The sequence below is a fragment of the Eulemur rufifrons genome, chromosome 4 (assembly GCF_041146395.1).
Source record: "Eulemur rufifrons isolate Redbay chromosome 4, OSU_ERuf_1, whole genome shotgun sequence".
NCBI lineage: Eukaryota > Metazoa > Chordata > Mammalia > Primates > Lemuridae > Eulemur > Eulemur rufifrons.
The window spans coordinates 60,737,873-60,762,525 of NC_090986.1; the positions used below are offsets into that span (position 1 = coordinate 60,737,873).

A 24,653-nucleotide genomic window follows, 5' to 3' on the forward strand; every position below is an offset into this window, starting at 1 on the left:
GATGCTGGCACTTCTGCCTACACACATACACACACACACACACACACACACACACACAGAGACACACATACAGACACACACACAAGTACAGAGAACTACATCAATCCATGTGTACAAGTGAACCCTGTGAGTACCTTCTGTCTGAAGTCGTAACACAAAAAGAATTTTCTTGTAACACCTCAAGGGATTTTCTATAGTTTTTCATAGACATAATTTTATGATTTATTAAATCCCCATCTGCCAATGGTAGATCCACATTTCAATAAGAAAAGTGTAAGAAAAATCTCGGGAAAATGGCATTAGGTAGTAAAATTAAAATTGGGAAGTAAAAACCCAAAGTTAAATTCTTCCAACTCATTACAATCCATACAGATGGGAATCACAGTGTCCACATTCTATACGCTGACCACTGCTAAAGTAAACTGCAGGTGTCCTCTTTTGACAGAGAAGAAATGTTCTTCACAGAAGTGCAGTGTACATATTTGATTTGCCTACAGCATTGGAAATGGTTCTGCACAGCATTCTCAGAAGAATTCTATGCATATGGATTAGACAGAACGAGAAGAGTACAATATGGGTAAAAAGTCAGTTAAATATATTGAACGCTAACAACTTATTAATAGTTTGGTGTCAAAATGAGAGCAGCTATTGCATGCAGTTCATAAGGAACCAGCGGGGTCCAATCCTGCTCCATATTTTCTATTAATAGCCCTGAGGATCGTGTGACTAATGCACTAATCAACCCACAGAAAATGCAGCTCTGGGAGACATTGCTAATGCTTTGGACAATATTAAAATTCAGGATGATCTTGTTAAATTGAAGAAACGAGCCAAAAATCAACAGAGCAGGCACGCACAGTACTACCAGGTGTTTCAAATCACAGGATTCAGGGAGCCCTCAAACAGAAAGCAAGACCATCCGGGTAGGCAAAAATCCAGTTGCTAAAGCCATCCAACTCCTGTTCTCTTCTCCCTCCCTCACAGCCATGAGGACACCCAGATAGATGGCAGGGCTGTCGTCTACATATGACTTCACTTCACTACCTGAGGCTTCTCAACTCTTTCCCCAGGGCCCTGCAAAAGGGGAGAGAGATGACAGATTTCAGTTAATATAAACTTGTGGAGCCCACACTGACAAATTTAGACTTTGGAACACCAAAAGAAGTAGCAGTAGAAAAAAAAAAAAAAACAAGGAACACCTAAAGGTTTGCAGAGTATAGTGACCTTTTCCCAAGAAGTGTCATCATGTCTTCTTAATATTTTGATACATGGTCCTTAATGAGAACAGGATGGGGGAAGATAAAGATCAAGTTTCTCTAACAACTTATTTATTTGCCCACATCCTGGAAAAGCTAAGACTTTTAAAAATATAAACTCATCTTTTATTTCAACTACAACCCTTTCCCAGGGTCGCCTTTAATGATACCTACTTTCTGGGCCCCAGTTAGCAGTCAATAACAAAGCCCTGTGGCTTCCACCTTCTAAGCAGTTTTCTGACCTGCACTGGCATCTCCATTCTCTCCCCTGCTGTCCTAGAAGTCTTCATCACTCCTCGTGCAGCCTAACACAGAAGCCTTCGAGGCCTCCCTATTTCTTGAGATCCATCCTTTACATTGTTACTGGTGTGATCCAGTGAAAGTATAAATCTAACTTTGAACCTTCCATGTTTAAAAATTTTCAGTGCCTTCAGTGCTCACAGAATGAGTTCCAAGTTCTCCACTGTGGTACACAAATTTCCTCAGTGGTTTTCTACCAGGAGCACCACCAGCTTCCTGTGTGGGGCATTTCTGGATGTCTCAGTGTCTGAGTGGTGTTACTAGCGTTTTGTGCCCAGGGGCCAGGACGTTAAACATCCTACAGTACCCAAGGCAACATGCACAACGAGCTGTCCTACCCGAATTGCCAGTGGTGCCACTACTGAGAAAGAGTCTTCACTCATGGCTCCTGCTTCCTTCTCCGGCCTTCTAGTTCACTTTTCTACACTGCAGCTACCTAACTCTGCTTCCCCAACACAAGCCACGCTTCTTGCCTTTATACCTTCATTCTTGCTTCTGTGTCTTGATTAATTCTGATTACGTGGAATGACGCTCTTCACTTTACTGACTCATCTTTTAAGCTTCAACTCTAGTGTCATCTCTATCAAGAAGCATCTATGCAAACACTGACTTAGATGCTTCTTCCTGGCAAGGCAATGGTGCCTTCTCACTGTGGTGTGCTCTGCACTCACCAGTGTGCCTTGTCACTATCAGTACTGTCCTTCACTCTGCTACAGTCCTTCAGGGCAGAAATTGTATGCATTCAGCAGGCCTTGTACAGACCCAAGAATGTGAGGATGGATGGAGAGATGACTGACAGAGATCAAGGGCTTTTCTGAGGCTGACGTTTTAGCCAGATACCCATAATATAGGTAACAAATACAAGCAGTATTTTCCAGATCAGGCAACAGTTGAGGTCAAAGTTTGAGATCAGGTCATTTTAGTTTAGTTCCAGCATTTTATGCTGCATAAGTCACTCTGTGTCCTTAATCTTCAGTCACTAAACACCCCTTTAAAAGGTGCCAGACAGCACCCTGCATGACATTCCACTTACCCATGTGGAGGATCGTGGGTCAGGACGAGCAGGCGGACAGGCACTTCTGTTTGGCAACTCCGTGCTCAGTCTGCTCAAGAACTCAGCAGTTTTGCTACCAGGAACACAAACAGGCGTTAGTGCCTTCATAAAAATAGAAATATCATTGTTTATTGTGCCTTTGGATACTGGCCCAGACTTTGAGTGATGAGTAGAAGCATCCTAGATAGAACAAAAGGTTAGGTTGAGGAAAGATGTAGTAGAAAATCAAAACAAAATGCTATTGCGAGACTGCATTCTTGAAGAACATTAGTCTGAAAAATACTAAACTAGGTTTGTGAAAATGTGAATCTATGATTTCATTTTTTCCACTTTGTAATATCAAAATGAAAATAAATGCTGTCTCAGATTCTGCAGTATGGGGCCCTAATTTCCTATCTGAACATTTAAAGCTTGACACTCAGACTTCAGGATGGAGGTGCAGAACATTAATGCCCTACAACACTTCATTTCACACCAGGTTTACACTAAGCCCCTCACCCTTTGCGGGTCTTTCTCCTCATCATCTCATCTCCCTCATGGCTCCGACTACTTTTAGGATACACAGACCTTTTAATCCAGAAACCCATTCCCATTTATGGATCATGGGCTCTTTTGTGATTCTGAAAGCAGAAATGAACTCTTTCTCTGCAGACAGATACACACACACACACACACACACTCATACACTTTTGCATTTGATTTAAGGGAGGCGATAAACCTCCTTCCATGGAGGTTAAAAAGTATTGCTGATTCTGGGCTGCATTTCTGACATTTCTTTCTTTCTTTTTTTTTTTTTTTAACAGGAATCTGAATTTCTAGCGCACTGACATTTCTTTTTAGCTCCGAAAGACTGACCTAGAAATGTCCTCAGTTTAAATAAGAAGTACTTTGTTTTCCCTTAAAAATCCAAACCACTACCCCAATTTCTCCTCTCACCTGTGTGAAGCATTGAACACAGGAATTGTTTCTTAGTCATCACCTCAAAGACTGCCCCATCCTGCCTACCCTTGATTAATTTCTATTCCTTGGTCCTTTTCTCATATAATTTGTGGGACTTTTGCCTCCTTATTCCACATTCACAACCAGATACCTCACTGAGGGCTGATTTATATTGCACCAGACTTGCGCAGCTGGCTCCCATCTGCCTCCCTCCCTCCACCTCCTTCTAATATTTTAAGCCCAATGCTGAGATCTGACTCATCAGGTACTTAGGACATGGGCTAAGGAAACACAAAGGGTCTGGTAAGAACAAATGGCACCCGCTGGGGAAAATAATCAAAACCAGGGCTGAGAAATTAAACAGATGCCAACATCACTACAAACAATTACTTAGGCAGAACATGGCATTTGAACAGGGTCAGAAGCTTGACCAGGGAAAGGCAGAGCTAAAAGTGAAGCAAGGTACGTAACCCTGAGAAACACAAGACTTCAGCAGCTGAGATGAGCAGCCTTTCCATTTGTCTTGGATTACTTATCTTGCCCAGAATAGACAAGGAGACTAATGAAGTCGCAGAGTCTGGAAGCTGCCCCACTGTCTGGGGCTTTATGAAGTCATCAGTCAAAAGCATAAAAAGAAGACAGAGTTGCCAGAAGTTTGGAGGAGATTTCTGAATATCCCTAGCAGAGTGCAGACCACGGGAGAAAGTAGTGAAAAAGAAACACCATGATAAGGAAGGAAGGAACTTCAGACCAAGTTGACGGCAGCCCCTACGTGTGTGCCGACTGCTGCTCCTCACTGCCAGTGCCATGCACAAAGCTGGCTGGACACCAGCCTCCAGCTCTGACCCCCGTGCCAATTACCACTGCCCCACTCATGCCTCAAGATTAAAGCAGGGTGAAGGGGTCTCAGGACTACCAGAGGAATACAAGCAAGAACTTGCAGGGAATGTGGATTACTGCCAAGTCATCAACTATACAAAGGAAGTCCCAAGTTACCGTGCTAACTGGTATTTTTCTACTATTAGCATCAGTGCCTGGTATATAAAAGAATTTCCATATACTGGCTGAACTGAATTGGAGCCCCCGTAGGTAATCGTGGTTATATTTAATAAAAATAAGGTATAGAACCTCTCTGAGGGGCAAACAAAGGAAAATGTCCTTGTGGGAAGTCCAACTAGACTAAGAACCCTGGACTCTGGCACTAACGAGTCACCTTTTCCTTTGGGTTCCTCACTGTGATGCTGGTGCCTATCAGAGGGGATGGTTCTCTTGCACTTTATCACTCTGATCCAAGCATAAAGGATTCCTTCCTTTATTCTCCATAGAACAACTGGTTAGGTTGTTTTTGAAGATAAAGTTGACTCATGCCCAACCTATGGTCTTTAAGGGTCCTTCCTGATTTTTCTTGGGGCAATTCCTATGGCTTATTCTAAAAGGGCTCTTCAGGGTCATCTCACCTCGACATAATACAGTTTTGTTGTTGTTGTAGCAGAGACTGCTAAATGCTCATCAAAATGTACGTTCTCCTCTTCTGCTCACATGCTCGACTATATTCCTAGCCTCCCTTGTAGCTAAGGTTGGCTGTAGGATTGAGTCTCGACCAATGGAATGTGAGAGGAAGGCGTGCACACCAATTCCAGGACCAACTGATTATAAACCTCCCAGGCATGTGTCTCCATACACTTTTCTCCTTCTGGCTGTCTGGAATAGAGACACCTCCCAGGGAAGCCCTGGAAGTTGTGTATTGAAGGTGGTAGAGCCTCTGTCAGATTTGGTCCTTAAATACCTGAGCAGAGGAGGCCATCTTTCAAAACTATTCACCGATGTCTTAAATGAACAAGAAAAGAAAATATAGAACTCAAGCTGTTATATACTTTGGGGCCTGTTTATTACAGCCATTAGCCCACCCTAATACTATAGCATAAAGTAATATATATAAGAGATCATTTCTCAATTTAGGTGATCAATTCCAAAATTACATAAAGAGAACCCAAGAAGAGTTGAGGAAGAATTAAAAAAAAAAAAAAAGAATTCTCAAGGGTCTGGTTTGGCTTTTTAGCCATTTCGTAAGTATTTTTTATTATTTTTTATTTCAGCATATTACAGGGGTACAAATGTTTAGGTTACATATATTACCTTTGCCCCACCCAAGTCAGAGCTTCAAGTGTGTCCATCCCCCAGACAGTGCACACTGCACCCATTAGGTGTATATATACCCATCCCCCTCCCACCTCCCCGACACCCGTTGAATGTTATTACTATTGATCTAATACTCACATCTAGGCCTCAGTGTTATGATAAACTGATTCAATGCTGCAGTTGAGCCTCGTTCTACTGTTGAATACAAACAGTCACACAGAACATCTATTTCACACGAGGTCATCATGCGATCAACAAATTACCAAACATCCTCTCCTCTAACTAAATGAATGGCTGCTAATTCTTTACCAATTACAGCTTCATACTCATTCTAGTCTAGTCTGTCCTCCCTATAGATAAGATTTCTTGAGATACCCAATCATAAAATTGTCCCAGGATTCCAATAGCATCCAATCCAGAGCAAGCTTGTTTCCTTAGACCTTTCCCAAAATTACCCAACCAAGGCCAAATCCTAACAATAGGTTCCAACGCTTTCTTACTGAGATACCCCACCATTCCCTATGGTATGTGTTTTCCTTCACTGCAATTAGTAATAAACACAACTCCGTCTGCTCCAGGTGTGTTCCTGGTGGGTTTTGGCTAAAGGCCATTGACAAATGTTACAAACCAGGACAGTGGTTACTGCTAGGGAAAGATGGAGGAGGAAGGAATAAAGGTCAAAGGATAACACTCCTGCAGTCTCTGTAATATTTATTTTTAAAATTTAACCAAACGTAAGTAAAATCTTAACAGTGTGATCTTAGCGGTTGATATATATTTTCTGTGTCTCTAAAATGTTTCTCAGATAAAAAAAGAAAAAACACACACACTATGATGGTGTTTACTAGGGAAGGACTTGGCAGATGCCATTCTGGATTTCACAGAACAATAGTTTCCCAAATGCCAACAAGAACACCAGTGTGGGGCTGGCTACATGAGAATCATCAGTAGTGCTTGCTAGAAATTACTAGACTCAAGCCTTTGACTTTCTAATTCAGTACGTCTGGAGTGGGATCTGGGAATCTGTGTTTCTTAAAAGCACCCCTGGTGATCTTGAGAACTACTACGGTACTGCAGATGGATATTTAATATGCATCATTATCTTAGGACCTCATGATTCTGACTTATGAATAATTCATGTTATATAGCACATTTGGAAATAAAACCTCAGTGTGTCTTCGGGATCTGTATAAGCACTAACAATGCATTCTACCTGCACTTTGTAATAGCTGCACAAACATGAACTTTGCCACCATGAGGTTTAGGTGAGTAAGTAATCATTCTCACATTCACACATGCAGGCAACAAATACTTCCTGAGTCTCTGCTACGTGCTTAGCAATGTAGATTACAGGACAATCTAAAGAAGTGTTATTTTGCTTGAGTTAGTTTCACATAAACTGGGTGTGAACAAAAGACATTCATATACCTATAAGCACTCACAGAGCCTATACATGTAAGAAGGTGGGAGAAAGTATACTGGGATAGATATACCAGTCCCATTTAAGAGATCACAAGAACGAGATGTATGGAACAGAACGTGAATGTGAAGCAGCAACACTGGGAAAGCTAATGATCTTTTTGCTGGTGCAGTGTCTTGCCTTGATGTTGATGGCTGCTGACTGATCAGGGTGGTGGTTGCTAAAGGTTGAGGTGGCTATGGCAAATTTAAAAAAATGAGATGACAATGAAGTTTGCTGCATCAATTGACTCTTCCTTTAACAAAAGTTTTCTGTGTAGCAGGCAATGCTGTTTGATAGCATTTTACCCATGGTGAACTTCTTTCAAAATTGGAGTGCTAACATTCTCAAACTCTGCTACTGCTTTATCAGCTAAGTAAGTGTAATGCTCTAAATCCTTTGTTATTATTTCAACAATGTTCACTGCATCTTCACCAGGAATAGATTCCATATTAAAACAAAATACTTTTTTTCTCATCCATGAAAAGCAACTCCTCATCGTTCCGTGTTAGCATAAGATTACAGAAATTCAAGCAAATAAATATTCAGGCTCCACTTCTAAATCTAGTTCTCTTGCCATTTCTAACACATCTGCAGTAACTTCCTTCATTGAAATTTTGAACCCCTCAACGTCATCCATGAAGACTGGAAACCACTTCTTCCAAACTCCTGTTAATGTTGATATTTTGGCCTCTTCCCATGAATCACAAATGTTCTTACTGGCATCCAGAATAGTGAACCCTTTCCAGGCAGTTTTCAATTTAGTTTGCCCAGATCCATCAGAGGAATCACTAGCTACAGCAACCTGTAGCCTTATGAAATGTATTTCTTAAACGATAAGACTTGAAAGTCAAGATTACTCCTTGATCCACGGAATGCAGAATGGATGCTGTATTAGCGGGCATGAAAACAACACTAATCTTCTTGTACATCTCCTTCAGAGCTTTTTAGTGTGAATAAATGCCTTGTCAAAGAGCAGTGATATTTTGAAAGGAATCTTTTTGTCCTAGCAGGTCTCAACAGTGGACTTTAAATACTTAGCAAACTATGCTATAAACAGAAGTGCTGTCATCTGGGCTTTGTTGTTCCATTTATAAAGCATGGGCAGAGTAGATTTAGCATAACTCTCAAGGGCTGTAGGATTTTTGGAATGGTAAATGAACATTTGCTTCCACTTAAAGTCACCAGCTGCATTAGCCCCTAACAAGAGAGTCAGCCTGTTCTTTGAAGCCATGAAAGTGTTAGAAGACATCTTTTTCCAGTAGAAAGCTATTCCATCTATATTGAAAATCTATTGTTTAGTGTAACCACCTTCATCGATTATCTTAGCTAGATCTTCTGGATAATTCGCTGCCATTTCTACATCAGTACTTGCTGCTTCACCTCGCATTTTCATGTCCTAGAGATGGCTTCTTTCCTTAAACCTCATGATCCAACCTTTGCTAGTTTCAAACTTTTCTTCTGCAGCTTCCTCATCTCTCTCAGCCTTCGCAGAATTAAAGGGAGTTAGGGCTTTGCTCTAGATTGGGCTTTCACTTAAGGGAATACTGTGGCTCGTCTGATCTATCCAGACCACTAAAACTTTTTCCACATCAGCAAAAAGCCCATTTTGCTTTCTTATCATTCCTGTGTTTACTAGAGTAGCATTTTTAATTTCCTTTAAGAATTTTTCCTTTGCATTCACAACTTGGCCTACTGTTTGGTGCAAGAGGCTGAGCTCTCAGCCTAACTCGGTTTTGACATGCCTTCCGCACTAAGCTTAACCATTTCTAGCTTTTGATTTAAACTGAGAGATGTGTGACTCTTTCTTCCTTTCACGTGAACATTTAGAGGCCACTGTAGAGTTATTAATTGGCCTAATTTCAATGTTGTTGTATATTGGGGAATAGGGAAGCCTGAAGAGAGGGAGAGGGGAGTGGGAACAGCCGGTCAATGGAACAGTTAGAACACACACAACATTTATAAATGAAATTCACTGTCTTTATATAGGTGCGGTTTGTGGAGTGCCAAACAATTACAATAGTAACATCAAAGATCGATGATCACAGATCACTGTAATAGATGCAATAATAATAAAGTTTGAAATATCACGTGAGTTAGCAAAATGTGACACAGAGACATGAAGTGAGCACGTGCTATTGGAAAACTGGCACCAATAGACTTGCTTGACACAGGGTTGCCCCAAACCTTCAATTTGGGAAAAATGCAGTATCTGCAAAAAGCAACAAAGCAAAGTGCAATGAAACAAGGTACACCTCTTCTTCCCTCTGCATTGACATCACTGTAATCTGAGCCACCACCAGCTCTTACTGCACTACTGCAGTGACATCTTCAGTAGCTTCCCCACTCCTGGCTTCTCAAATTTATTCTCAACGCAGCAACCAGAGTGCTCATTTCTTTAAAATGAATTAAAAAGCCTCTGAAAGTTCTCCCTGTGGCTTGAATAAAATCCAGACTCTGTGCCGGGGCTGGTGTGCCACCCATTTGACTTGTCTGGCTCCTGCTTATCTTGTCAGTTTCACCATCTCTCTTCGTTTTTGTTCACTTCAGCCCAAATACACCAGCTTCCTTTCATGTTATTGAATACACTATACACTATTCCCTCAGCCTAGAACCTTCTTCCCTGGTTTCTCAGCATGGCTGGTTCCTTCTCATCCTTCTATCTTTAGTTCAAATCCATTTTCTTGGAGTCAGGTCTTAGCTATGACGCTAAGAAGGTCTTCCCCTCCCAGTCCTGTATTCTCAATCCCTGCACCCTCTCTCTTCCACTATGTTCCTTCATAGGAAACATTATAATGTTATCCCATATAGTTCTTTGTCAGATTATCTGAATTTCCATGTTCACTCATGGAGCCGTATTTGCTTTTTTCACAATTCATGCCCAGAACCCTAGTATAGTGCTTGACACACATTAGATGCTCATTGTTGAATAAATGAGAGCTCCTTGCCTAAGGCTAGAAGTTACCAACACATGGATATTGTTGCCAGTGTACTAAAACCTGTTTGTGTTTCACTAATCATTAGTGAGACTGAATATTTTTATTGATTTCATATTTCCTTTCTTTTAACTGCTTGTTCAAGTTCTTTTAACTGCTTGTTGCCAAGTTTTTTAGAGTAGTCTTTTTCTTATCTTATAAAAGTTCTCTGTGAAATGAAGCTTTATATCCAATATATTTGAGGCAAATAATTTCTTCTAGATTATCACTTCAAACTTTATTCATTGTGTCTTCTATCATAAATTTTAAAATTTTGGGGTAGCTAATTCCATGGTTTTTCTTTTTTTTTTTTTTTTTTTGGTTGAGACAGAGTCTCACTTTGTTGCCCAGGCTAGAGTGAGTGCCGTGGCGTCAGCTTAGCTCACAGCAACCTCAAACTCCTGGGCTCAAGCGATCCTACTGCCTCAGCCTCCCGAGTAGCTGGGACTACAGGCATGCGCCACTATGCCCGGCTAATTTTTTCTATATAGATTTTTAGCTGTCCATATAATGTCTTTCTATTTTTAGTAGAGACGGGGTCTCGCTCAGGCTGGTCTCGAACTCCTGACCTTGAGCAATCCACCCGCCTCGGCCTCCCAGAGTGCTAGGATTACAGGCGTGAGCCACCGCGCCCGGCCTCCATGGTTTTTCTTTATGACTTCTGAGATTTGTGTATTGCTTAGAAAGGAGTTCCTACTCCCAAATTATGAAATCATCCTTTGTTACATTCTATCTCTATTGATTAAATACAATTTGTCAAATTGTCCCTCCTTTTTAACACTGATTTGAAAGGATGCTTCTATCCATAGCTAAAGTCCTAAATACTAAATTTCCATATAAACATGGGCCTACTTATGGACTCAATGGATCTACTTATATGTTGATTACGATGCCAATAATACTTTGTTATTCCTCCCAGCTTTAAAGTTTTTATTCTTTTACCCCAAAGTAATTTCAGTTTGATTTTGTTTTTTTCCCAAAAGTCATCTAAAAAATTATTTTTTAAAAATGAATAGACATTAAAATCTCTTATTGTTTAATTTCTAATTTTACTAAATTTTTCTCAAGGACTGTTGCTTTCTAGGATTTGGGGGGGTTTTTGGAGTTTACAGAGAATCTTTGAGGCCTCAGTCCTAGCTAATTTTGTGGTGGTTTTTAGTCAGTCTAAAGTCACTATTTATAAAGCATATGTATTTTCATAACTAGGTATGACATTTTATAACTGTCTATATAATTATGCTTAGTCATTGTTATTCAAATTCTCTTTTCTTTGTGAAGTTTTTTAATTCACTTGATCTGTTAATTTCTATGGAGAATTAGGTAAATACAAGAAAAATTTGGCAAATCCATAGTCTATATTAGAGACTTGAACAGTTTTTGTTTAGTTTTTGTCCTCCGTATTTCAAATCTATGTTGATAAAGATTTACAACTCACATTTTCTTTTGGATTACATATTTTGATCTGCATAAAATCTTTTATCCTGTTGAATAGTTTGCACCTTGAATTTAATTTATCTCATATTACTATTGCCTCCTTTGTTACCATCTGTGGATGTATTTTCTATGCCTTTGTTTTCAACTTCTGTTTCAGATATCCCTTGTAATAGCATATAGCTAGATTTTTATTTTTTATGCAATCCAAGAGCTTTTCTTTTAATAAGAAAATTTGGCCTATATACCTTTTTTGTGAATGCTGAGTTATTGGATTTAATATTTTGCTTTTTTATATTTTATTGTTAAAATTCCATCTTCTTTTCTGGTTTTTATTGTAATGATTAAATTTTCATTATGTTGTTTTTCATATGCTTTTGTGTTGTAGATCTTATTTGTACATATAATTAACATGTATAAACATAACATATTTTTCTTTCAATATCTGAAATTTATAAGCATTCACTTATAGAACAAAATAAGAAAATACATATTGTAGTTCATATCCCTCTTCCTTGTGATTCTTCTGGAAATCCTTCATCATTTTAATTAGATCCTAGTGATCTAATGAAAAAATCAAGCACACTGTCTTCTTTGTTCATAATTGTTCTGGTATCTTATCTTTTTCTTGGAGTCATGATTTGTTTGGCTAGAGTTCATTTTTGTGTAAGTTTTTTCAATAAGACTCTTCGAACTCATGTAGATAAAGTTGGCTGTGCGGGTAGCATGTCTCCAGGAAGGGGGTCACATGTTCCCCCAGGTATGGTGTGTTTACCAGGAACACTTTCCGGGCCCCAGGGCCTTCTCGGTGAATCTCATATGTCAGAAAGAGGTTCTCAGGCTCTTGGGGCCTGAGAGACTCCCTTCCTCTTACTTCTTCCTCTGCTGTCCTTGTTGGAGTTAATCACACTATGTTCTGGGTCTCATTTGCTAGATCTCTTATGTGAGTTGTATTGACTAATAAGTCAGCAGCTATTGCTACCCCAACTCCATGCTACACATGAGGAAACAGGGGCTCCAAGAGGTTCAATACTGTTCTTCAACTAAGGAGAAAGGTTGTAGTTTGAACCCAGGCAGTCTAACCCCAGACCCCCTGCCCTCCCAAGAAGGGAACATTGATGGTACTAGGTTCCAGCCATGAGATAATTAAGTGAAACTATTTTGTAAGGAAGGCACGAGTCAACTTTTATCTTTCACCAGTTATTAAGTACGTACTGAGAAAGTTAAAAGCTGGCCTGGCACTTACAACTAGGCCTTGGTGTTCTGTTGGAAGTAAACAATTTCATGTAATATTAATGTCAGAAGAGGTCACTCTGTGACTTTAATGAATCATGACTTATCCTGCTTCCTGATAACACCCGTCCAGAGCAAAGACCTGTTTCCTTAAACCCCTGCTTCCTCATCACCTGACACAGGCCCAAATGCGATAAGTCCTTTCTGACATCTTGCTAAGGCAGCCCATGGCTCTCCATGGCGTGGCTAAGGAGTTTGGAATTCATCTCATAGGCAACAGGAATAGAAAATAATCAAATCTTTTGGAGTAGGGGAGTGACGTCACCAAAGCTGTGTTTCTGAAAAAACTAAACCTGACAAAACATGTAAGACGCTCAGAAGAGACAGGTGGCAAAGATGATAATGAAGCCATTGCAGTACTATGGGAGACAACCAGGAATCACAGAAGACACAGGTGATAACTCAGGTGACATGTGATAAACACTGACATGAGGGTGGTTGCAGTGGAAACGAAAATGTGTTAAAACACAATAGGATATCTGCAGGAAAAATGGACGGTGGTTGGAAATTTTGATATGGTCTTAACCGTCAACATGATTTCACATTCAGTAGGCAGGAATTCCCTCAGACTAGATTTTTCATAACCTGTTCAGTCTTATTCTGAACAAAACAGATACGGGATTTTTGTATCTAAAAGTTCGCTTTATTAGCCTAAGATAGAAAGTTATGAATAGGATGACTTTCTATTCACCTTACCTGAATGATAAAATTCAAGGTTGGATTTAAGCCTACCATATGGATAAGGGATCAGTTTGGCCCTTAAGTGTCTTCTGGAAGCCCCCGTGAAGGGCATTAGAAGTTTTGTGAGCATATTGGAAGGCAAACTTGGAGTCTAAGTGTGCATATTCAGCAGTCCTGCCTGGATTCTCAGCGCTAGGAAACTAAAATAGATGAAGATGTGCCCCCTAGGAACGAATCACACATTATCCAAATGCAAGTAAAAGAGATGCATGGTTCTGATGGCAGAAATGAAGGAAACTTCCCAATATTACAAGCGACAGGCGGAGCTCAAGGTAGTGCGTGAAGTGCTTTCTAGAAATAGGAAGGCCCTGTTTTGAAATGGGCTTCGTTCCAAGAGCTTTTCTAACTGAGGTTTTCAGAACTCAGCCTTTTTTCTCCCTAGAAACAATGTTGGAAACTAGTTAAGAATGCGGAGAGCAGTCAGGAGAGGTCATAAAAGCCCGTCTACCCTACAGTAAGTTTGGTTATGGTAATAACCCAGTGGTGGGCCTGGGAGATGATGTCATTCATGTATGCTGATTAGAGAGATAGCAGACATATTTTCTAAGCTTTTCATTTGCCTACTCTAGGCAAAATTAGATCTTGGTAGGAAGAAGCAAAAGTCAACTTTGCGCAAGTTGTTTTTCTCTGAGCTGACCTACACTCTCCAATCTTCCTCTCCACAGGTACCCCATGTCTGTAGTGCCCACCGCCTCCACCCTCAGATATTCTTGACCTTCACAGTACGCCATGCCTCTAAATTACCTATTTTCCCTAACCCTTAGATACACATGTCTAAAAATAGAGTCACTTATGAGTCACTTATAGAGTGACTCAGCCTACGGTGAAATTACTGACCCCTCAAAGTAATAAACATATGTATGGTAGATAACACCTGCTGTGGCCAGACAGCCCTGAGACATGTCTAAAAAGTAAAGCCAAAAGACAGCTGAGATAATGACTACAGCCACTCCTACAGAAGACCATAAAAACCACAAAAAAAACCTAACCATGGCCAAAAAGGCCTACAAAAACTCTACCCATGACACTATAAGGCTTCTTTTCCATCAGACAATGACCACTAAAAGCTCTACTAAGAAAAAAACAGCAACCATCCCCTGCCTCGACCCACTGTTGGTTGGGGTTCCAAGAAAAAACTACATTAAAAAAAAAAAAGAAGAAGAAAAATCTCATAACAGTGAGGGTAGATTAAAAAAAAAGCAAAGAAAAAACAGACCTGTCGGTTCAGTCAGTGTACTAGTCTCCCAAACTATTCATTGTAGTTTGTTCCTCCCTCCCTTATTACTAACTGTGAGTGTTAAACATATTTACATAATTATTGGTGTATAAAAATCTCACAATAGGTGTAATGGCTCATGCCTGTAACCCTAGCACTTTGGGAGGCTGAGGCAGGAAGATTGCTTGATGCCAGGAGTTCGAGACCAGCCTAAGCAACATGGCAAGCTACCATCTCTATAAAAAATAAGAAAAATTAGCTGGGCGTGGTGGTGCACACCTGTAGTCCCAGCTACTTAGGAGACTAAGCCAGGAGGATTGCTTGGGCCCAAGAGTTGAAGGTTGCAGTGAGCTATAATTGTGCCAGTGTACTCCAGCCTAGGCTATAGAGCGAGGCTCTGTCTTTAAAAAAGAAAAAAAAAAATATCTAACAATGAATAAACATTTAATTAACCATCAAGTCATTATAAAACCTCCCAGCCCCCTCTGGTCAAAATTAACACAAGTAGACTAATTTAAACCTAACATGAGACCCTCAAAATCTCAAGGCCTTTGGCTGCATCACTTAAGTCTCTATGACTTTGGGAAATTTTAATAGCCCAAGCCTTTACCTATAATAATGGAGATGACACAGCCCCAGTAGGGTTGATCTGAAAATTAAAGGGGAAAAAAAAGTGTATATAATATGCCTAATACTGTGCCTAACAATCCACAGGTTCAAAATTACATAACAGCTTTTTAATTCATTTGAGTAAAAGGACCAAGAACTTGGTACTTTTAAAACTATACAAATATAATGGTTATTAGGTATGAATTAAAATTTTAAATGTTTAAAATATAGCCAATTCTTATATCTCCAGAAAATTCCTAAAAAGAACACTTTTTCCTAACACCCGCATACAAAATGCATCTGTTCTTACTCCCATCCTACGAGCTAGACCCCCTCACTGATTAAATAGGCTCACAATTCAAACCTGTCTCAACACTCATCCAAAAAACACACAATTAGAAAGATGACTACATTCCCCTCAAATAAATTACCATTTAAAATTTAAAATGCCAAGGTGTACTTTACCCAATGTTTTAAATAACCTAAATCACACCATCCTATTTTTTTCAAAAAAGTTTTATTAACTGTTACTTCAGATCTTTCATCTACCAGTAATAATGAGTAACAGAAAAAGCCATCCTGAAAAGTATCCCATTTGAATTTTTATAAGTCGGTAAATAATTACAAAGACTAAAACTAACAGTGAAAACGACACCAAGGTTAAATGCCCATTTCTACCCTCCGCTTTCAGGCTCAAGAATCCTAGAACTAATTCGAAATTGTGAAATTGGAGTCTGTCCCCAGCCAGAGTAGCAGACTTAATGCACCATTAATCTGTTCTGCTATCAGCCACCCATTGAAATAGTCACAGTCATTCGATTTTTAAGGAAAAGACAGTGCTGCAAAAGTACATTCCAGAGGTCTTTTCATAAAATCATCCTGTGTGCTCCATCTGCATGTGCAATCTGCTTGTGTATTTTCAGCCAGCTTGCATGGGCAGATTAATGCGTACAATTAGAAAGCAACCTCACAGGCATTCAATAAACTGCCTTCATTATTACACTCAGGAGAGTCCCTTTGGATGTCAATAAAAGCCTAGTTTTCTGCCTGTTAGCTAAATAATTGACAACACTAAAAATAATCAGAAGCAAATGAACGAAGTCAGGAACAAGGTGTTAAGAAAGAGCACATTAAGATTCTCCTGGTGATGTCCCAGGTTGCTATCATGAGCTGTTCTCCAGCCGCCTTGGATTTACAGTCTGCTCAAGTCCATGGCTGCCCTTCTCTACAGAAAACAAAAAACATCGTTCCTGGTCTGCTATTTGAACCAAAAACCACAGCACCCCGCAACTAGCAAGGTGTTGACTAGTTTCAAAGAATTTCGTATTTATGTTTCTATTTTGTGTTCCTTTGTTTGACAGGTTCGAGAGAATCTAATTTGAGAGGTGGGGGTAGGCAGTCTGGTTGACCTGGTGAAATCTTTGCACTGTTAAAATCCTAACAGCTTTCCTAGACATTTTTTCCACCATAAAGTCAGTCTAAGAAAGTGTGATAAATACTTGTTATATAGAGATCTGTCTTTTCTAAAGAAGTCCCTTTCATATTTCTAGCTATATAATGATCATTCATTTCATGAGCTATTGGTCTTTTAATTTCAAAAGTAATTCATACCATACTCTTTAAAAAAAAAAGAATCTGACACACATATCTCTTCATGGGTTTCTCAATAGGTTTTAAAAGTCAATTTGATCTTTAGCCAACTTCTCTTTTTCCTGGTTAACTGGGACTTTGACGATAAGCAGAAGAAAGAGAGTGAAATGTGCATGTAATTGAATTCAATTCCACTGACAGCGCTCCTGGTGGCTGAGGACAAACGGGTTTCTTATTCTTTATAGAAAAAGGGTGATTGATCTTTTGTATTTAGTAAAACACAAATTCAAGAAGCTGGAAGATGATGATGGGAAGAAGATTGGGCAGCACAACCTTTCGTCTTTTAAAACGCTAAGAATCTCTCATCCTTCACCTTGCCAGGTTTAGAACTTGCCAGAGAATGAAACTGTTCCACTCCCCGGTCCCATACCTAAGACCTCTCACTGGTAAGTTGGTCTTCCCTCTTCCAATGTAAAACTAGTATGCCACAGGACATTGGCTCTTCTTTGTGACTCCAAGCTACTAACGCCCCCAGCCTAGTCCTTACCTCCCACAACTCTTCAGGCTGAGCCTAGAAATAAATTCTCATCCATCCCCTACCCACGAAGGAGGGGGCAATAATGCATTAACACCTTTAATCTAGTACCTCCCTCCTGCCATCTCTCTCCTCAAGACAGTCCATGTATCTGGGTATTTAGCTTTCCATCAGCTTCCTCACCTCCATGTCTGCTTTAAAAGAAGAGTGGAGAGAGACAGGCTATGGATTCTGTCACTAAAATGAGAGTGATGTTTGTTTTAGTTATGAAAGATGACGTCACTCATCAACACATCCATCCTACCCCAACCCATCTTCTGGCCTGGGTAGCAGAGACCAAGTACCTTTACTAAGGAGCAGAGTAGAGGGTTGAGAAACTTCTTTTCCATTCCTGGCTTCTGAGTCTTAAATCAAGAAGGAGCTGCTTATTATAGAGGAAGGGTCATTTCAGTGGTATGAGAAACCAGAGGATTCTGTGCTTAGAGGAGGGATATGCTCCAGGGTGTCATACACATGCTTACCCCCACATCTGAGTGACCTTAAACTCTGTAAGTGAGAGACAACATGGGGCGAGAGAACAGGAGGCAGTCGGTGAACATTCTATATGAAAGTGGGAGACCAAGTACTAGTTCTGGCGGGAATAGAAATCTGAATACAGGCCCGGCGCGGTGGCTCACGCCTGTAATCCTAGCACTCTGGGAGGCTGAGGTGGGCGGATCGTTTGAGCTCAGGAGTTCGAGACCAGCCTGAGCAAGAGCGAGACCCCATCTCTACTAAAAATAGAAAGAAATTATATGGACAGCTAAAAATATATATAGAAAAAATTAGCCGGGCAGGGTGGTGCATGCCTGTAGTCCCAGCTACTCAGGAGGCTGAGACAGGAGGATCGCTTGAGCTCAGGAGTTTGAGGTTGCTGTGAGCTAGGCTGACGCCATGGCACTCACTCTAGTCTGGGCAACAGAGTGAGATTCTGTCTCAAAAAAAAAAAAAAAAAAAAAAAAAAGAAATCTGAATACAGTCTCTGTAAAAGTTGTACAATGCCATTCAACTAAGACCTCTATAAAAAGTATCATTTCAAATCCTTATGTCATTTACACAAGATATTTCCTTTAATTCTTACAAATGTTTGTGAGATAGATATTATCATCCCTATTTTAAAAATTAAAAATAATACTCATATTCAAACAGGTGTTCTAGGGAGCTAAGACTTTGAACATAGATCTGCTTGGTCTAATTCTACCACATTTAGAATTAATGTAGGGCCAGATATATTTTACTTTGGTTTTGTCTCCTTTCATTCAGTGTGCAGGTAACCTAGCTACCGAGAGCTAGGACAGGAGTTTATCTTTAAAGCCTACATAACAGTAGATTATCTACACTACGAAGCACATAGTAGTTGTCACACCCATATTAGCTGCTGTTATTCACAAATCACACTGGAAAAATTACCTAGGTGTATGCATGACCACCAATTAAGAATTTTGTCAATAAGTGCTAAATGATTTCCCAATTCTTGTCTAGAAAAAAACACAAGCATGTAACAGTCCTCAGTCCATTAGATAAATCCCTAGTTAGTTTAGATTCTGCTAGGGTACTTCATTTCAAACATCGTCCACTTTATACTGGTGTCTTGGAAGTCAACATAATCATAAGTACCTTGGATCACCAAAGAATCAAATCCTCCAACTTATTTATGATGGGGAATTCCTCAAACTTAGCAGTATTATGGCTAATCATTTGATTACTAAAGGATCCTTTGGTGAGTATAGATATCTCCAACCTTAGATCCTCACTTACATAATAACACAATTCAATTATATAATTACTATAACAGCCAATAATCCAATACCAGATGTTTTGAAAAGTTACCATCACCCGAATTTAAAAGCTATATGAACAACATGGCTATAAAGATACAAAATTCTGAAAATATAAACTTACTATTGCTGATGCTCTCTAAATGCTTCTCTTCTGAGGTTTTCTTGAAGTCTTCTTTTCTCCTCCAGTTTATTGCTCTGAAATTGCAAATATAAAAATGTCACCTGTTGGCTGGGTGCAGTGGCTCATGCCTGTAATCCCAGAACTTTGGGAGGCTGAGGTGGAAGGATCACTTGAGGTCAGGAGTTCAAGACCAGCCTGGGCAATATAGCAAGATCCTGTCTCAATTATTATTTAAATATAAGTAAAAATGTCACCTATTATATTAGGGAAGCTTTAAGCGAATCATGATGTTAAAGTTACCCCAGGTCCAAAATCCTGAGGTTCAAGTGGCCTCAGCAGTCTAACATGGTACCCTGCCAGAGGTTCCAAGATGGTATTCCCTCTCTGTCCCCAAGGGCACTGCCTGAAAAGCCAGCATCCCCCAGTTCTTTCTATAGCTCCCCTCTCCTAACATGATTGATATAATCACAGATTCAGTATTTCACATTTTTATTCTCTAGTTCAAATGATAGCAACATTTATTTTTTATAAGCAGTGCTTTCAAAATGTTTTACTGAAAACATGAAATTTCCATACCAAGTATGTTAAATTAAAATTATAATAAATGGTTAAATAGTTCATGCAAAATTTATAGATATATACACCCACATTCTACTAAAGCTTTCAGGAAAAGAATTACAATAAGCCAACCCAACTCCCTTCTGATTTAGAATCAGATACTTAAAGCTGTTGAGGGACTGAACCGCACATGTCATAAAAAGCCATCCACTTGAATAGAAAAGAGTTCTTTTTTTTTTTTTTTTTTTTTTAATTAGCTGTTTGGAGAGCCTAGAGATAAAGAGCTTCATATTTGATATTACTGTCACCCATGGCTCTGGCATATTTTAATCCAATTTTAAAAACCCGAGAACACTTGCTTCTTGCTCACCATGACACACTGTCATTTTCTAACTTGCCTCTGAAAAACAAGTAAAATTTCTAGACAACAAATTTAATGGGGAGCTAAAAACAAGTTCTACAACACATGAGAAATGTGAAGTTTTAAATGAATCCAAGAGAGACTGCAAGCAGCTGCGTTTGCTTTAATAAAAAATTGGATTTGCCCAGAGGACGACCTGTGAAAAGGGAATAATACAAATCATCACTTTCAAACCCAAACATAAGTTTGGCTCCATCTTTCAAAGGGGGAAAAAAAAAACTGTTCGTATTGTTCATTCCCATGAAAGTCTTCATTCACCCAGAACTAATTGTGAGTCCCATTTTGAAAGGCAAAATGGATGGTGATTTCGCTTTCAGAGAAAACTAAAGGCAATTTACTAGCGTCAAAGAGAATCAATTATAATGCAAGCAACTGGATTATTAATGAAACACAAAATTCTAGGAAGCAAACTAATGAAAAATTGTGAAACCAAATAAACATGATGCTAATCTAGGAAAAAAAAATCCTGACTCATGAGACTAAAAGGGCTTATTTGTGATGAGTTCCCTGCATCCCAGGAGTGGGGTGCTGAGAGGCGGAGGCCAAAAGGGTGAAAGATAACAAGCAAGGAGTTATTAAAGGTCAGAAATTGAGAACACTGGTTTTCTTCTCTTCACTAATAGATTCCAACTCAGTCACATTGTAGCTAAATTTTATTAGACAAAAGTCTGTTTATGCCTCAGCAGAACTGATGGAGAAGTATTCTTGGTACTATGTTAGACGCTGGGACTACTGCTATGAGCAGAGCAGTGCCTATCCAGGAAAATTTCAGGGTCTAGTTGGGGACATAGACAAGACATAATGATGGCAGTATGTTAAATATGTTAGGGGACAGCAGTTTGCAAATAACGTAATATGAACACAGACAAAGCACAGAAGTGGACTGTCAGGAAATGCTCTCAAAAGTTCCATAAATTCATTCAGTGCCTACTAAGTGTTGGACTCTATCCTGGGCACGAGAGCCAAAAAGTGATTCAAAACATAGGGCATCTGGTTTCTAACCTAGAGTTCATGAATAAGCTGCCTGTTAGGTGTATGTTCCTTTCCATGAAGGGTAGACTCATAGCTTTCTATATATTCCCCAGGGGGCTGATGACCAAATCAAAGGTAAAAACCGTGGATCTAATGAGAGAGAGAAATTCTACATAAAGACCAGTCTTTTTTTTTTTTTTTTTTTTTTTTTTTTTTTTGTTGAGACAGAGTCTCACTTTGTTGCCCAGGCTAGAGTGAGTGCCGTGGCGTCAGCTTAGCTCACAGCAACCTCAGACTCCTCGGCTTAAGCGATCCTACTGCCTCAGCCTCCCGAGTAGCTGGGACTACAGGCATGCGCCACTATGCCCGGCTAATTTTTTCTATATAGATTTTTAGTTGTCCATATAATGTCTTTCCATTTTTAGTAGAGACGGGGTCTCGCTCAGGCTGGTCTCGAACTCCTGACCTTGAGCAATCCACCCGCCTCGGCCTCCCAGAGTGCTAGGATTACAGGCGTGAGCCACCGCGCCCGGCCAAGACCAGTCTTAAGCAAGAGTTTTCCAGGAGGAGAAAGAAGAGGTGAGGGCAGGACTTCTCCATTCCATTACATGGACTGCTCACAGTGCCCAGGGGTTCCCAGCAGAAGGGGGTCAGAAAGGCTGAAATATCAAGCCGCACACCCCAGCACGTGGCTACATTAGCACAAAGGAGGTGTCTTTTTCTATTCTCACAACAGTACTACCTGTCACCTGTATGAATACCCACAGAATTGACTGCCCGGATGGAGAACTGGTTTCTAATTTTCAAAAACGCAATGACGGGCTAGTAGTGACCCTGGGTAGGAAAGGAGAAGTCCCAAAATTTACAATGTTTTCAATCTACAAAGGCACAGAGAATATGCCAGACCAGAGAACCTCAAGAAGCTCATAGGCAAAGTGAGTGGAGTTTGGAGAGAGATGGGTGGAAGATAAGGCTGGGAAAGTAAGAAGGGACAATTATAAAGAACTTATATGCCAAGTAGAGAAGTGTGGACTTCATGAAGGACAACGATAAGCCATGATGTCATTGTAAGCAGGACACTAAGCAGCTCCTCTGATGGCAACACGGAGGATAAGCGGCTGCAAGGACCACAGGTACAAGAACCTGTGAGTGGTTCTCATGGTATTCCAGGCCATAAATTATCAAAGTCTCAAATTAAGGCAGTGGGAATGGAGAAAAACAGCCTCTACAAAAACATAGGGGACAGAAATAATAGGTGGTATAACTACACGGATATTGGTTGAGTAAGAAAAGGAGGAAGGGTGTAAGATGACTATCATTTAAGTGCCTCAGAATGAACATATGTGTTCAATTTGGAATTTATTGGATTTCAGGTATACTTGTGGAATGTCTAGGGAGAAATAGCAAGCATTCAATAAAATATATGGTTCTGTGATTTAGAAATATAATCTGGCCTGAAGATAGGGATTTCAGAAATCATCAGTACAAGCAATAATTAAATCCTTAAATGTGGGAGTTTTCACCTAAAGATGGGGGCACAGGTACAGAGACCGACGGACAGGGCCTGGTGAGCAGCCATAGTGGAAAAACAAGTGGAAGAAAAGAACCCAGAGGAAACCCAGAGGGGTGGAATTTGAAGGACAGAGGACTTAATATTGCAAAGAGCTTAAATAAGCTAGGAACAGAAGTCTCCGCTGGATATTTCAGTTAAGAACAGCACTGGTGATCTTAGCTAGATCAGAACCTGAGAAGTACTAGAGACAAAAGCCACACTCAGCCCATCAACGATCGAGTTAAGGAGAGGAATCAGAGAAGGTATGTTCCTAAGCTAACCGAGCTCAGCATTGCCTGGGGAACCTTTTTTAAAAACTAGAGAGTCTTTGGTTCAGGTGATTTTTAAGGAGTCAGTGCACAGTGTGACATCTGGGAATCAAATATGGTAGAGAAGTCTTTCACGAAGATGAACCATGATGATGGAGGATAGAGGAGTTGAAAGCAAAACACAATAGAGAAAATTTGTTTTTAAGATGAGAGACTTGAATATAATTATATCCTGAGAGAGAAAAACCAAACCACCACAAAGACAAGAAAGTAACAGGAGAAAAGGGAGCTTAACTGATGGAGAAGCAAGGTCCCTGAGGAAAGGGGAGGGAAGATGAGATGGTAGACACAGATGGAAGAATCGTCTTAGCAACAAGCAGAGGCACCTTCTCATTCCTCCTGGGATGGAATGGGAGCATCAACAACAGGAGACTAAAGAAACAGAAAAATAAAGATAATTGAGGTCTGATGGCCTTTACTTCCTATAAAATAGGAGATGAGGTCATGTGCTGAAACATGAAAGATAAGAAGAATGTAAAGTGTGCAAAGATCTTGGTAATTGGGGGTGGGCCTAGAACGCAAAGGAAAAATGCTGGCCATTGGGCATTTGTTAGAGACCCAGCTGAGATGAAAGCCCAGAAACATGGTGTGGCAAAAAAAAAAAAAAAAAAAAAAAGGTGTGTTTTTCCTCCAGCAATCTCATAACCTCATTCATGTGGATTTGGTAACAATGAAATAATTGGACCCATCCAATTGTGTATAATAATAATAATACTCTCTATGTCTTCCTTACAAAAAGTTGATACAATAGAGCTCAATGAGATAATGTTAAAGCATTTCTTTACATTTAAAATTAGGTTAGGGCACCTTTACTGAGTGCTTACTAAGTGCTAGGTGCTGTGTACTAAGGTCCTACCAGTTCCATTATTATATTATTATTTTACCCATTTTACAAATAAGGCAAGTGAAGCACAGAGAAGCAGACAGCCTCCACTCCTAGCACCACATCTGCATTTCGGAGATATCAACATTCCAACATTATGGGACTGATTAGTGAAATCCTATTGCATTTCAACAACCAAAGGCTTAAGGCCCACATCATTCATCCACAAAGAAATGCATGATATAGGAACCACGTTTCTTGGAAACACTGGTGTCCCTTGAAAGTTTTCAGAAATTGAAATGTTTCCCAGTTTATACAAACAATATTGAAGTAATTTCCTCAATACTGAGTTTTACCCCTAAAGTTATTCTTAAACCATTAGCCCTTGCTACTACTTGCTTCCTAGAAATAAGAAAGCAATTAAGTGTGATTCCTTAAGCATATGTATATATATGAATCTCTGTAATATGCATAACTTGTTTTCTACTGGTTAGTTCCTATTTCACTTTATAGCGTTAAA

General features: G+C 39.8%; 1 protein-coding gene across 2 annotated transcripts in view; it reads right to left on the reverse strand.

The window, feature by feature from the left end:
* The window catches only part of EPSTI1 (epithelial stromal interaction 1), an 85,443-nt gene that overhangs the window by 33,756 nt on the left and 27,034 nt on the right, over positions 1-24,653 (reverse strand). For both annotated transcript variants that reach the window (XM_069467215.1, XM_069467216.1), the window contains exons 6-7: positions 19,479-19,552; positions 2,590-2,683 (exon numbers count right to left, since the gene is read on the reverse strand). In XM_069467215.1, coding sequence (XP_069323316.1) covers positions 2,590-2,683; positions 19,479-19,552 — 168 coding nt within the window. The remainder of the gene's footprint in view (positions 1-2,589; positions 2,684-19,478; positions 19,553-24,653) is intronic.